The sequence below is a fragment of the Benincasa hispida genome, chromosome 4 (assembly GCF_009727055.1).
Source record: "Benincasa hispida cultivar B227 chromosome 4, ASM972705v1, whole genome shotgun sequence".
Classification (NCBI taxonomy): Eukaryota; Viridiplantae; Streptophyta; class Magnoliopsida; order Cucurbitales; family Cucurbitaceae; genus Benincasa; species Benincasa hispida.
In genome coordinates, this window is record NC_052352.1 from 56,638,879 (window position 1) to 56,651,192 (window position 12,314).

A 12,314-nucleotide genomic window follows, 5' to 3' on the forward strand; every position below is an offset into this window, starting at 1 on the left:
GTTGATCCGCTTTCGCTCAAGGTTCTCTTCATACGAGTTCCCTCACATAATTGATACTTCTCCATCCTTCAAGAAAAACAATACAGAAAATGAGCAGTTAGGAAAATAGGTTTTTGTTGAATACTTAATCCTTGCTACTCGACACTCGGCATGCAACGCTCGATACTCGATACTCTCCAACTCGATGCTTATTATTTCATAGTTTTCTCTCCTCTCATTCTCACTCCACTGGGAGTTACTCGTTTGTCTTAGTGCACACTCACAAACTCACACTCACTTGTTCTCTTTACTATGTTCTTAGGCCTCTCACAAAATGTGGAAAAAGTAAAAAAAAAAAAAAAAAGAGCAAAAAACTAGCACACTTACGTACTTGACGTCTGAAACTGGTTATCTACAATGATCTAAATACCTTTATAACTTTATTTTTGTCAATAAGTTCAGATTTTNAATGATCTGAATACCTTTATAACTTTATTTTTGTCAACAAATTCAGATTTTGTGAAGTGGGTTTTTTGGATGGAAAGTGAGCACGATTTTCTCTTTTATGTTTTAAATGTTGTGTTTTTTCTTTGTTAATAAAAAAAAAAAAAAAAAATTGCTTCACTTTTCAAGAAATTGATTTGTAAGAATTGTGAGAATTGTCAGAAAATTGCCCAAGTTGTATATGTTTGTACCTAAATATTAACTACAGAGCAGGATGAACATGGTGCAGGTAATTCAAAAAGATCGAGTATAAAGTTATCGGGTATCGAGTATGGCATGACATGATCGAGTATGGTGGATATAGCACGTGTCGAGTGTTGTCGTACATCGTACATCGAGTATCGAGTGACTCATCATCAAGGAACGAGTGACAAGCCATCGAGGATTGAGTTCCTTGGTAGTGGAAGGTGCATTGGGTGGATCTTAAGAGCAAAGCGGTAAAATCACACGTGAATGATGCAAGCCAAAGGGCACTTTCCATTTCTTTTTCAACACGTGGTTATTTTTCATTTGGGCCTCTAAACTGAGGCCATCCGTAAAAAAAACCCCTATGTTCAACTCATTTTAAATCTTGTTCATGGTGTTCTCTTACTAAAGCTTTAAAGAGTTTCTACTCAAGACATTAATCGTTGTTGGGAGAGTTTTACTGTTCCTCATCAATTAATTTTTTCGTATGTATTTTGTTTAGTTTTTGTTAAATACTACTTTTGTTGTCCTTATATCTTGGAAGGTTCAGTCTATGTTTGTTCTTTTAATGACAAGTGTGGTATCATTTCCAAAGAAATAAAAAAGGTTTTCCACTCTGCATCCAATCCTTGAGGCAGAATCGGACAACCTCACCTTGATAACATTTATGCTTATAAGAATGAAGTTTTCTAAATTAGTTCATAACACGATACACATGAAAATTTTAGTTTTATTTTAATATACCAGAAAAGGAAAGTCTAAAAAATTTGTAATTAATATATCAAATGACTTTTTTACATTGTTGAGCTAGATCGTTGCAACTATTTGGAGATTAAAAAAAAAACAATCTAAGAATTCTTGAGACTTTAAACGGTAAAAGACGTGATTGTTCGTTCAAACATATCTTTAATGTTAGATATTGTTGTTTCATATCTATATAAATCACTCATCAATGAGATATGCCACTTTGACCTAAATAAGTAAATACTGTGACTGTCTATTCAAACATATCTCTACTATTCCATATCTATAGCCTACATCACACTACTTCGACTCGAACAATTGTAATGAATAAAGAACATGATTGTCCATTCAAACATATCTCTACCGATCATGATGTTTTATACGTATGGTCTAGATCACATTCGTACATAAAAGAATACACCCAGTTTGGAATTGTAATAAAGGACAAAATAAGAATCATGAAAAGTGGTAGGAAAAAATGAGGATATTAAGATTCTCTATTGTAGCCTTTATAGATTGTCACAAATTTTAAATTGTAAAACCTAGGTAACCAAATGTGTGCTTTTTAGTGACCTTCCATCTAGGGTTAAAATCATGATTTGTCAAAAGCTCTACTGACAAAAACATGAGCTGAGATTCAAAAACTAATCATATGTGGTAGATAATGTGGACGGTTCAAATCCTACGTAAAAATGGCAACTTTTTTGCTAGACAATAAGAAAACTATGAGAGAAAAGCCAGATTGTTCTTGTTTCAGCCTAAAAGAAATGAAACTAAAACTCACACATGCCTGCAATGGTTTCCCATTTGTTAAACTTCTTGGAGTCATGTGTGTTGTAAACAGCAGATTCTGTCATGCTCTTTTTCCCAACTGAAATTTTTAAATGTGTGGGCTCAATGAATTTACATACAGTTCTTAAGGGAATCTCCAGCTCCCTGAAAGAAGAAACAAGAAAGGGTGAAATCAGCAATAAATATGCCCACAAGAGAGATGACAACGGCTGAAGTTGTGGATTCCCCGACCCCCTTAGCGCCCCCCAAAGTAGTAATACCCCAAGCGCAGCTTACAATCGAAATAATAGCACCGAAAACCTGCGATTTGATCATTGCACTGATAATATCCCATGATTTTAGAGCTCTCAGAGCTGAGTCAAGGATAATGTTGATGCTAACACCATAAACACTGTCAGCCAAAAGGGCACTTGATGCCATCCCAACTGTGAAACACATTAAAGTTAGAATTGGGAGAGCAATGCAGGACGCTAAAACTCTTGGAGTGACGAGATAATCGACAGGGTTCGAACCCAAGACTCTTAACGTGTCTGTTTGCTCAGACACTTGCATTGTTCCTAATTCTGCAGCATATGAACTTCCAATCCTCCCTGCAACCACAATGGACGTGATCACAGGACTTAGCTCCCTGGAGAATGCCAGAGCTAATACACCACCAACAGACCTGTTTAATCCTAATCTAGTAAATTCTCTTACAAACTGAATAGTAAAGGCCATGCCAACAAATGCAGATGTTAGAAGGCAAACCCCCACAGATCTTGGCCCTACTCTCTCTAGCTGTTGGAGAGTATTTCTCCAATGGACTTTACCCTTCAAAGTCCTCATAATGACCTGCCCAGTCAGAAAAAGAACTGATAGCCCCCTCCATAGGTATCTTGGAGGCGACCATTTATTCCACAACTCTCCTGCCATAGAATCAAGCACGGGATTCGAATTGATGTCCTCCGACATTGAGGCAGAAGGGTGCCCATCTTCTGCATTTGGGATTCCATTCAATCTATTTTTGCAGAGAGGCATAGCGAATTTATGGGTCTGAGGTTCCACAAATACAAGCTTAACAAAGTTTCTTGAATGCAAGTTTTGTACATTCTTCCATCCATCTTGTCTTTTAGAGCTGCTTCTGCATTTTGGATTAAAATATCAATTTACAGCCAAAAATTAACAATGAGAAGTTTTGTCCACGAGGGAGAGAAGAAAGAGACCTGACAGAGAAGTAAACCAGTGGATGGGGTTGACAAGCTATTAGCATAGTGTGTTCCTGCTGTGGAACAGATGGTCCAGTTTCTTGGATTCACGTTGAAAATCAGGGCACTAGAAAGAATGGAGATTCCAAATCAATGTCATACACATTTCTTGAACTCAAACTTATAGAAGTGGGAAAAAACAATTACATGGAATAGACTCCTGAAAGATGATATGACCAAAATCATTCGAGTTAAAGAGATGTGATGCTTAGTAACTCTGAAGATGCAGTATTTATCACATAAAAATTTCACTCTGAAAACAGAATTTCATCACATGATAAAGGCACCATATCAACACATTATTATAATAATCGAACATTTCAAGCAAGGAAAAAGATGGAAATGATTGGGTACCACCACCCTTAGAAATGCATTTGGAAAACATTTCCTCGGTTTATTTGGTTTGAACTTATTAAGGCATATTCTTGGTGCTCTCCTTCCAAGTCTTTTGCCAGATTCTCTATTCAAGATTTATGTTTAATTTGGAATGTCATTGTTCTCTGATTAGTTCTTATGCTCATTGGTTGAAAGTATTATCATTTTCTTATTATCGTCCTTGTCATTTCATTGTTTCAATGAAAAGCTTTGTTTAAAAAACAATAATAAATAAATAATAAAAAGTGGAAAAAGAAATCCTGATCACCAAACCATTTTCCAGTATCCCACAAGCAGATAATAGCAGCAACTTCTTTCCAGAAGGCATGTCATAATATTCAATGCAGAAATAAATAAATAAATAATCATATACAAAAACTAGAGAGAAAGGAAAATTCTTCTTTAGAAAATGGAGTGCAAATGTTAAAGAGTGAACCTCAAATTCCCCATCTTGGAAAATAATTTCAAACTGTGGAAGTTTAATTAAACCAACATTTTGTAGGAAAGAGGCTAACAACAAAACAAGCATTCTCATTATTCCACAACCATGCCCATAAAAATTAAAGTATCACTAAGGACACAAAAAGCCTCATCCTCCAAATGAAAAGAACAGAGAGTTGAAGTCCCAAAACCCCCAACAGCATTATTGAAGAGTTTATTAGTTCAATATAGCAGAAATGTAACACTCCATTTTTTTTTTTACAAAGTGAAAGAAAACTTGAATGAAATCAGAAAAGGCACGGCGATTGGAATCAGAAGATTACAAACAAAATAACATATATAAAATTTCATATCGCATATTGGGGAGCGAGGGGAAATTACAAATCAGATTTTGGGTTTAGAAGCGAAATTGACCTGAGCAGCTCAGACTTTGTTGATTTGAATCGCTCTCCTCTTTGACCTGTTTCAAATGAATCAAAGAACACAAACAAACGCAGCTTTGTTCGTTCTGGATGAGGATGAATTCTTCTCTGACGTAGAAGACCCACCAAATCGAAGGGAAGAATTGAAGGAATCGAAAGAGAGAGACGAAGACTGACTCAAGTCTGGGTTTAACTACAAATATTTTTGTTTTCGCTGTGAGAAATACCATCTATTTAAGTCGTGGTATTAAATTTTGGTTGAATTATAAAAAAGGCCCCTAAACTTTAAGGTGGAAAAAAAAATTACATATATCATTAGTTTCGGATGAAAATCGTTAAAGTTTTATTTCAAAAATATGGTTGAACTTTCAAAACGTTTTAAAAATACTCTTAACTTAATAAAAATTCAAAAAAATACCTCAATTGTTAGTATTTAAACAAAAACTGTTAATTTTTCGTGATAAAAATGACTTTAAAAATAAAACATTAAAAAATGTTCTTACGGATCAATTTGTTTGAAGTTTTAAGTTTGAAAAGAACCAATTTTAAAATAAATTATATAGTTATCCTCATTTTTTCATGTAAGTACTCTCATATTTCTCTTAATTTTTTAATTTTTAGTTTACACCAATTTTCTTAGCAACCAAAATAAAAACCAAAATTTTAAGTTGAAACATAAAATAGCACAAATTTTACAAAATTTCAAAATCAAAATCTTCTCTTGAAACATACTTGTGATAAGTAGTCAAATAAAAAGAGTATATTGACTATTTATGATACATATAGGTACTTTTACATTTCTCTTAATCTAATTCCTACCTTACACCAATTTTCTCAACAACCAAAACATATCAAAACGCTATGACGCTGAAGACCCCCTCATGAAGCGCCTTGGAGAGTAAATTGGAAGGAGTGCCTCTTCATGCGTGCGTATCAAATGGAGAGCATTGAGGTGCCCCAAGGCAGCACTGCAATGTTTGTCTAGCAAACTGTCTCTGTGAATGGCATGAGGCACAAGTGTCATAGCATCTGCGCAACCCGTGCCTCCCCTTGCTCGATTTCACCATTTTGTCTCCTATTGCTTGCTAATTGCTCCATTTAAGCCCAAATTGTATCCAAAACATCTCAGTGCCTTCTTTTGCTTGATAACCTATCTAAGAACTAAATACTAAATTCCTAAGAACCAACACGATATAGGCTGATACTTTTTTTTACTTGACTATTTATCGTTTTTGTATGTTTCAAGAGGAAATTTTGATTTTGGAATTTTGTGAAATTTTGTGGTATTTTATGTTGTAGCTTCAAATTTTAGTTTTTATTTTGGTTGTTGAGAAAATTAGTGTAAACTAAGAATTAAAAAATTAAGAGAAATATAAGAGTACCTATATGAAAAAAAAAATGAGGATATCTATATAATTTATTTTAAATTTGGTTCTTTTTCGAACTTAAGAAAACTTCAAACAAACTGATCGATAGGAGCATTTTTTAATTTTTCTATTTTTAAAGTCATTTTTGTCGTGAGGAATTAATAGTTTTTGTTCAAATACTAACGGTAGAGGTACTTTTTAACTTTTATTAAGTTAAGAGTATTTTTGAAACCTTTAGAAAGTTCAGGGGTATTTTTGAAACAAAATTTTAATCATTTCCATCCAAAACTAACAACAAAGGTATTTTTTGAACTATTTTTGCAAGTTTAGGGGTATTTTTTTAACTTTTGAAATTTCAAAGACATTTTTGACACAAAGTGTAAAGTTCAAGGGCATTTTTTTTTTATAATTTAACCTTAAATTTCTCATTACATTGTCTCAAAAAAAAAAAAAGAAAGAAAGAAAGAAAAAACTTCAAATGTAAAAAAAAAAAAAAACAAATATTTTCAAATATAGGAAACATCGAGAAGATTTTTCAATTTTGAATCCGCTCTTTCTATCATATTATTTTAGTGCTATTGGATGAGGGAAATAACAGAGGAAAAAAGAACCATCGTTTTTCTTTCTCACCCCATTACCAGGCATTGTACTAATTTCTATTTCAATAAGTTGATTGTAACGACCACGTTTGTCTTTGGAAGGAAATGCTTATAATTCCATCTTCTTCCCTTTAAATGTTTTGTTCTCTTTTTTCATATCACAACCTCCCTTTTTCCTTTTTCTACAAGGTCATCGAGCAACGAGATCGACAACCCATTGAGAAGAGGAGAGATTGATAATCTCTTGTGACCAAATTGTTTTGATTTGCTTCTTCTTCAACGATTTCTTCTTTATAAAAGAAAGAATTTGGGTTACACGGGGTTTTCCCTTTTTTGAAATTTATTAGTGACATATACAGAAAAAGAAAAAAGAGAAAAAAAAAACTAAATGTTGATGTCTATCACAACAGAATTTCTTACTCAAAACAAAAATTGGAAGAAGGAGAGTTGGAATGGAAATCAGTGATGGTCAAATGAAAAAGATGGATCGCGTGTTTCTTTCGGGTTGAACGCGCATGTCTACTTATTTATTAGAGAAATTGCAATAGGTACCAAAAAGCATAAGCTTATCTTCAAATATAGTAATGATTTTCTAAAACTGCAAATGTGGCAAAAAAATTTAAACTTGATTACTGATTTTTTGATTTACGATTTAACTCTTATTTGTGTACCAGTAGGTGTATCTGATATACATTATATTTTGGTATATCAGTTGACTGATATATTTTATATTTGATATATTAATCAATAAATATACTTTATTTAAAGAATATCATTTATACAATTGATATATCATTGTTGAGGTTGATGCCCTAAATCTCATAGGGTCGTATAGTTTGTAAACCTTGTATGAAAAAACTTGTAAGTGATTTATAATATATGATATTTTATTCACGTTGTCTATGAAATATGTGATATTTTAGTTGCATTAACCACAAACAAATAAACTAACATCCAAAGTTATCATTGTAACTTAAACATGTATGTGGAGACATACAGGTGGATCATGTTTAAGTGATAGCCTAAATGGTTTGTAGTATATGGATAAGGCTGGGTACCTTATCCTGGTAACACTACGAGTATGGCTCTCTTTGTAGATGTTACAAATGTTGAAAAGTGCTACAATGATCTAATCCTGATCATTCATGTATTAGACATACGAGCAGGGATATTCTATACAAAGGAGTTTGTATAAGACCAGACCATGAAATGTTTAGTCTCATTATATAACGTCGTTTATAATAGAGACTTTCATTTCACTAGGATGACCATATGTAACATGACCTTAATCCTGAGTGGGTTTGTGAACTTCTGCCTATGAGGATGGTCCTTTGATTTGTATGGGTGAAAGTGGCCAGATTGCCGACTCAACAAGCCTACTATTTTGAGGATTTATCTAATTGGGGAGCTGGGAACTCAACTATACAAGATGGAATTCACTCCTTCACCGAAGCAGGGGTAAGTAGATAAATTACTCCCTTAAGGGCTCATTCCAGGTCTTGAACAATGTGGCACCATACCCTCTTTTGGCCCAAGAAGGATTTAGTCATAGTAGGACTATGATCTATTGTTCATTAGAGGGATCGATGGTACTTAAAGGAGTTAGAGATAACTATAGGGACAAAACGGTAATTTGGCCCAACTATACTTATAAGCAATTTGTGAAGGGTCATCGTACTGTTGATTGATTATATCCAATGGACACAGAAATACATCTGTAGTGCGAAGAGTGCAGTTGTCAGTCTTTAGTGTAGTGCTCGACAGTTAACGGATGGTGGATAATGTAATTAAAGAGTTTAATTAATTATTCACGTACCGTTGGAACTTCAAGCTTCAGGTCCATAAGGTCCCCTTGGTAGCTCAAAAGAATTTAGTTGAGAATCAATTTTAGGGTTAATTTGAATTGTTCAAATTAATAAGAGTGATATAATTAAATTCATTCAATTATATATGATATAATTGACATAATGTATTTGATACATTATAGTTTAATTGGAGGAATAAATATTTGAATATGATTCAAATATATTTTTTATGAATGAGCTTCATAATTGTTAAATTTAATATAAATATGATTTATATTAAATGCCATAAAATAGAGAAAAAGAACTATAGTTTATATTGTATATGATGCAATATTAATACTATAGGTTATAAATATAATATGATAAGTTGGTTATCATATTTATTTATATTATTAATTATTTGGATAATTAATTCCTTTTTTCTCTCTAACTACCTTGGAGGTTATTTGGTTTATATGGGAAAATGGAATAAGTAAAATATGATTTTATTTTTCCATAACAACATTACACGATTTGCAGAGCCTATATAATAGAGCTTGAGATCTACACGATTGAAGAACTTGGCTATATGATAGAGTGTGTTCTTCTTTAATTGTCTTCCTCCTCCAAACTCACAAACTCCCTCCTAACCAAAATAGTCAGAGCCCACCACTCCTAGGTTCTCATCCTGAGAATACTGAGGATACCAATTGATAATGTCATTACCTTCTGTCGAGGAGTTCATGATAGTTCGAGAGATTTACGAGAATAAGTGTTCTTCAAAGGTATAATCACTTTAACTTTTTTTCTGGTTTAAAAGCATACTGTAATTTTTGTTAAAATGCATAATCTATGTATGTTTTACTGTAAACATGATTTTTCAATCGAAATGGGATTTGGATGCTCATGGAGCTATTTTGTCGGTACTAAGCAATCATGAGGTAGAATTGGCGATTCGGGGCCGAACGAGGTTAATTTGAAGCAATTAGGATTTGATTTAAGCATCTGGACTTCAAAAGAGTTGAGATCGCCAAATTGCCATCGAGTACGGTTAGCTATCGAGTACCATCAAGTCAAATTCTACTAAGAAAATAAGCATTGAACACCGAGGAAACAAGCTATGAGCATCGAGTAAGCAAGTAGCGAGTAACAAGTTTCAAGCAAAACACTCCGCATTGTAACGCCTCTTCCAAGCGTTGCAACGCTGTGATGATTGACAAAAAATTGTTGAATGCGCGACGCAAGCAAGCGTTGGACGCAATGTGCGCTACAGTGTTGCAACACTATTTCCCAGCATCGCGACGCTACGCACAACTTATAAATATTGCATTGGTGTTCAACATTCGACACATAGAGAGAGAAGAGTTCAAGCAGCCTTCTAATGCATTTCTATTGCTAAATACTTCCAAATAGAGTTAATTTTGAAAGTCTAGTTCAGTTTTGGGAGCCACTGAAGCTAAGTTGCCGACTGATCATCGTCATAGTCTGCCTCGACTCTTTCCTTTGATCATTGTAATTCCAATATGCCTTTTAGAGGCTAGGTATTTTTCTTGGTATAGTTCGTATGTCTTAATCTTGAAGTTTACTATTTAATTTATTCAATTTTTGTGAACCTTTTGGGTGGATTCGATTTATTAGCAATAGAATTTCGATGAATTCTTCTGAAAAATTAATTTATTGAATTTCTTGTATGAAAAATCATTCTAGCCTGTGCATAATTGATTGATTAAGTTGCATGTAGTAGGATCGCATGTTTAGGGTCTAGACTTTTTCTGGCCAAATTCATGTATGCCCTAGTATAATACTTCCCAAATAAATCATGTTATAAGATATGGCTATCTGGCTTGTAGTGTGTCTAGACAATTGAACCCTTAATTAATGCTTTTCAGTTTTAACATGTATGTCGCTAAGAAGGAAAAGTTTTAACCCAATTAGAGCTGAGTTAGATTTTTATCAAAATTGGCTAATTGGGCTATTAGAATTTCTAATAGGTTAAGGGGTTCATATAATTGAAGATATTAACGAGTATCTAATGATAGAAAATAAAAAGCATATAAACTAATCCCAAGATTTTCCATCAATTTGATTCAATCCCCCTTTCTGTGCTAGCTCTTATATATTTTTCCTTGTTTGTTTGGTTTTTAAATTATTTTAATAAACAAAAATCAAGAATCATCAAAACTCTTTTTATTTGGAATTCATAGATTAAGTTAATTCGATAGTCTCCCTATAGATTCGACCCTGATCTTACCACTTTGCTATGTTCATATTATAAGTCTTGGACTGGTGAAAATAATTTATCTTTGCCTGGGCTGGGAGTGATTATGGCACACTAGTCCCAGAGACCGAACAAAATTGGCACCGTTGCCAGGGAGACTTGGCAATTAGCCTAGAAATTTTTTTTAATTTCTTTTAATAAAAAAAAGAGAGTGTTTAGTACCCTTTAGTTTATGACCCGCTCCTCTAGGAGTACGATGTTTGTTTTCCTTACAGATATTGACCAAGAGGAGAGGAGAATTCCGAAGGAGACGAAGAAAAGAGATTTCAGAAGAAGAGAACATCCAGGAGTTGCTGATAACACAACAATGGAGAGACGTGTTTGTGAGAAAAACTTGAGAGAGCTAGCAGAACCTGACAATGGACTAGAAGACCCTGTTCATCATATTTCCACCTACCACGATGCCATTCGAACTCAAATCGGGGCTAATCAATCTACTGCCAACCTTCAGAGGCATGCAGGGGAGAACCCCCACAAACACATCAAAGACTTCCATATGGTTTGCGTAAGTATGAGACCCCGTGGAGTCACAGAAGAGCAACTAAACCTTAGGGCGTTTCCTTTTTCGCTACAGGATGACGCCAAGGATTGGTTGTACTACTTAGCTCCAGGGTCAATTACTACTTGGAATGAATTGAAAAATAAATTTCTTGAAAAAAAAATTCCAACTTCTAGAGCCCGTTCCATAAGAAAAGACATTTATGGCATTAAACACTTTGTAGGTGAATCTTTATCTGAGTATTGAGAGCATTATAAACAATTATGTGCTAGTTTCCTCCATCACCAGATTTCTAACCAATTACTGATTCAATACTTCTATAGTAGCTTGCTTACCAATGACAGGAACTTGATCGGCTCATCAGCTGGAGACACTCTTGCTGACAAGACGCCTAAGGAGGCCTAGGAATTGATATCACACGTGGTTGAGAATAACCAGAATTTTGGCACCAAGGCCATTGGATCTGATTTAATTGGTAATTTTGAGGTTAAATAATTAAAAGCTCAACTTTCTAACTTAATTTCTCTTGTGACGCAGTTGACCCAAGGAAAAGTTGCTTAAGTTAAGGCTTGTGGAGCCTGCGAAGTACCAGGACACGCCTCTGAAGCATGTTCTCAAGCACAAGTCAATGCAGTTGGGGGTACCAGAGGAAGTACGACCCACATGGCCCAGTATACAATCCAAAATGGTGTGATCAACTTAATCTCAAATGGGGAGGTCGAGGCCAAGGACAAGGGCACGACAGTTCTAATCATTCCAATCAACTGTCGTCGTCTTCCTCAGGTATGTCTTTAGAAGACATGGTTAAATCTTTGGCTGATAATTCCCTTAAATTTCAACATGAAATTCAGCAGCTGCAAAAAGACCCTCAAGCTATGAAAGGACACAAAGGCTTATCAACAAGAAACCAGGGCAAGCATGGCTAATCTAAGGACTCAAGTCACATAATTAGCGGCTACAATAATTCGAATAGAAAACAAGGGTTTAGGGAAGTTACTTGCACAACTGGACCATGCCAACGTCAGTGCCATCATACTAAGGAGTGGTAAGGAGCTTCCATCAGACAACTAATCCCCACTTGGTAAGCCCAATGAAGAAGA

At 34.5% G+C, this 12,314-nt stretch overlaps 1 protein-coding gene across 3 annotated transcripts; it reads right to left on the reverse strand.

Moving 5' to 3' along the window:
* Positions 1-2,011: 2,011 nt before the first annotated feature.
* LOC120076722 (protein TRIGALACTOSYLDIACYLGLYCEROL 1, chloroplastic) lies at positions 2,012-4,910 on the reverse strand. 3 transcript variants are annotated; one of them, XM_039030619.1, is made up of 3 exons: positions 4,680-4,910; positions 3,408-3,516; positions 2,012-3,319 (listed from the first exon to the last, which is right to left on the reverse strand). In XM_039030619.1, exons 2-3 carry the CDS (start codon positions 3,452-3,454, stop codon positions 2,317-2,319), a joined length of 1,050 nt encoding a protein of 349 aa, XP_038886547.1. In that variant the 5' UTR covers positions 3,455-3,516; positions 4,680-4,910; the 3' UTR covers positions 2,012-2,316. The 3 variants fall into 3 exon arrangements, with proteins under 3 accessions (XP_038886547.1, XP_038886545.1, XP_038886546.1); XM_039030617.1 differs by having other exon boundaries at positions 2,012-3,325; positions 4,680-4,909; XM_039030618.1 differs by having other exon boundaries at positions 2,012-3,325; positions 3,408-3,609; positions 4,680-4,909.
* Between the last annotated feature and the right edge of the window lie 7,404 nt (positions 4,911-12,314).

Excerpts from the sequence above, each read along its gene's own strand:
- LOC120076722 (XM_039030617.1), bottom strand. The coding sequence starts at position 3,454 with ATGCTAATAGCTTGTCAACCCCATCCACTGGTTTACTTCTCTGTCAG. Across the intron at positions 3,326-3,407 it reads CTGGTTTACTTCTCTGTCAG|AAGCAGCTCTAAAAGACAAG; the intron begins GTCTCTTTCTTC and ends TCCAAAATGCAG.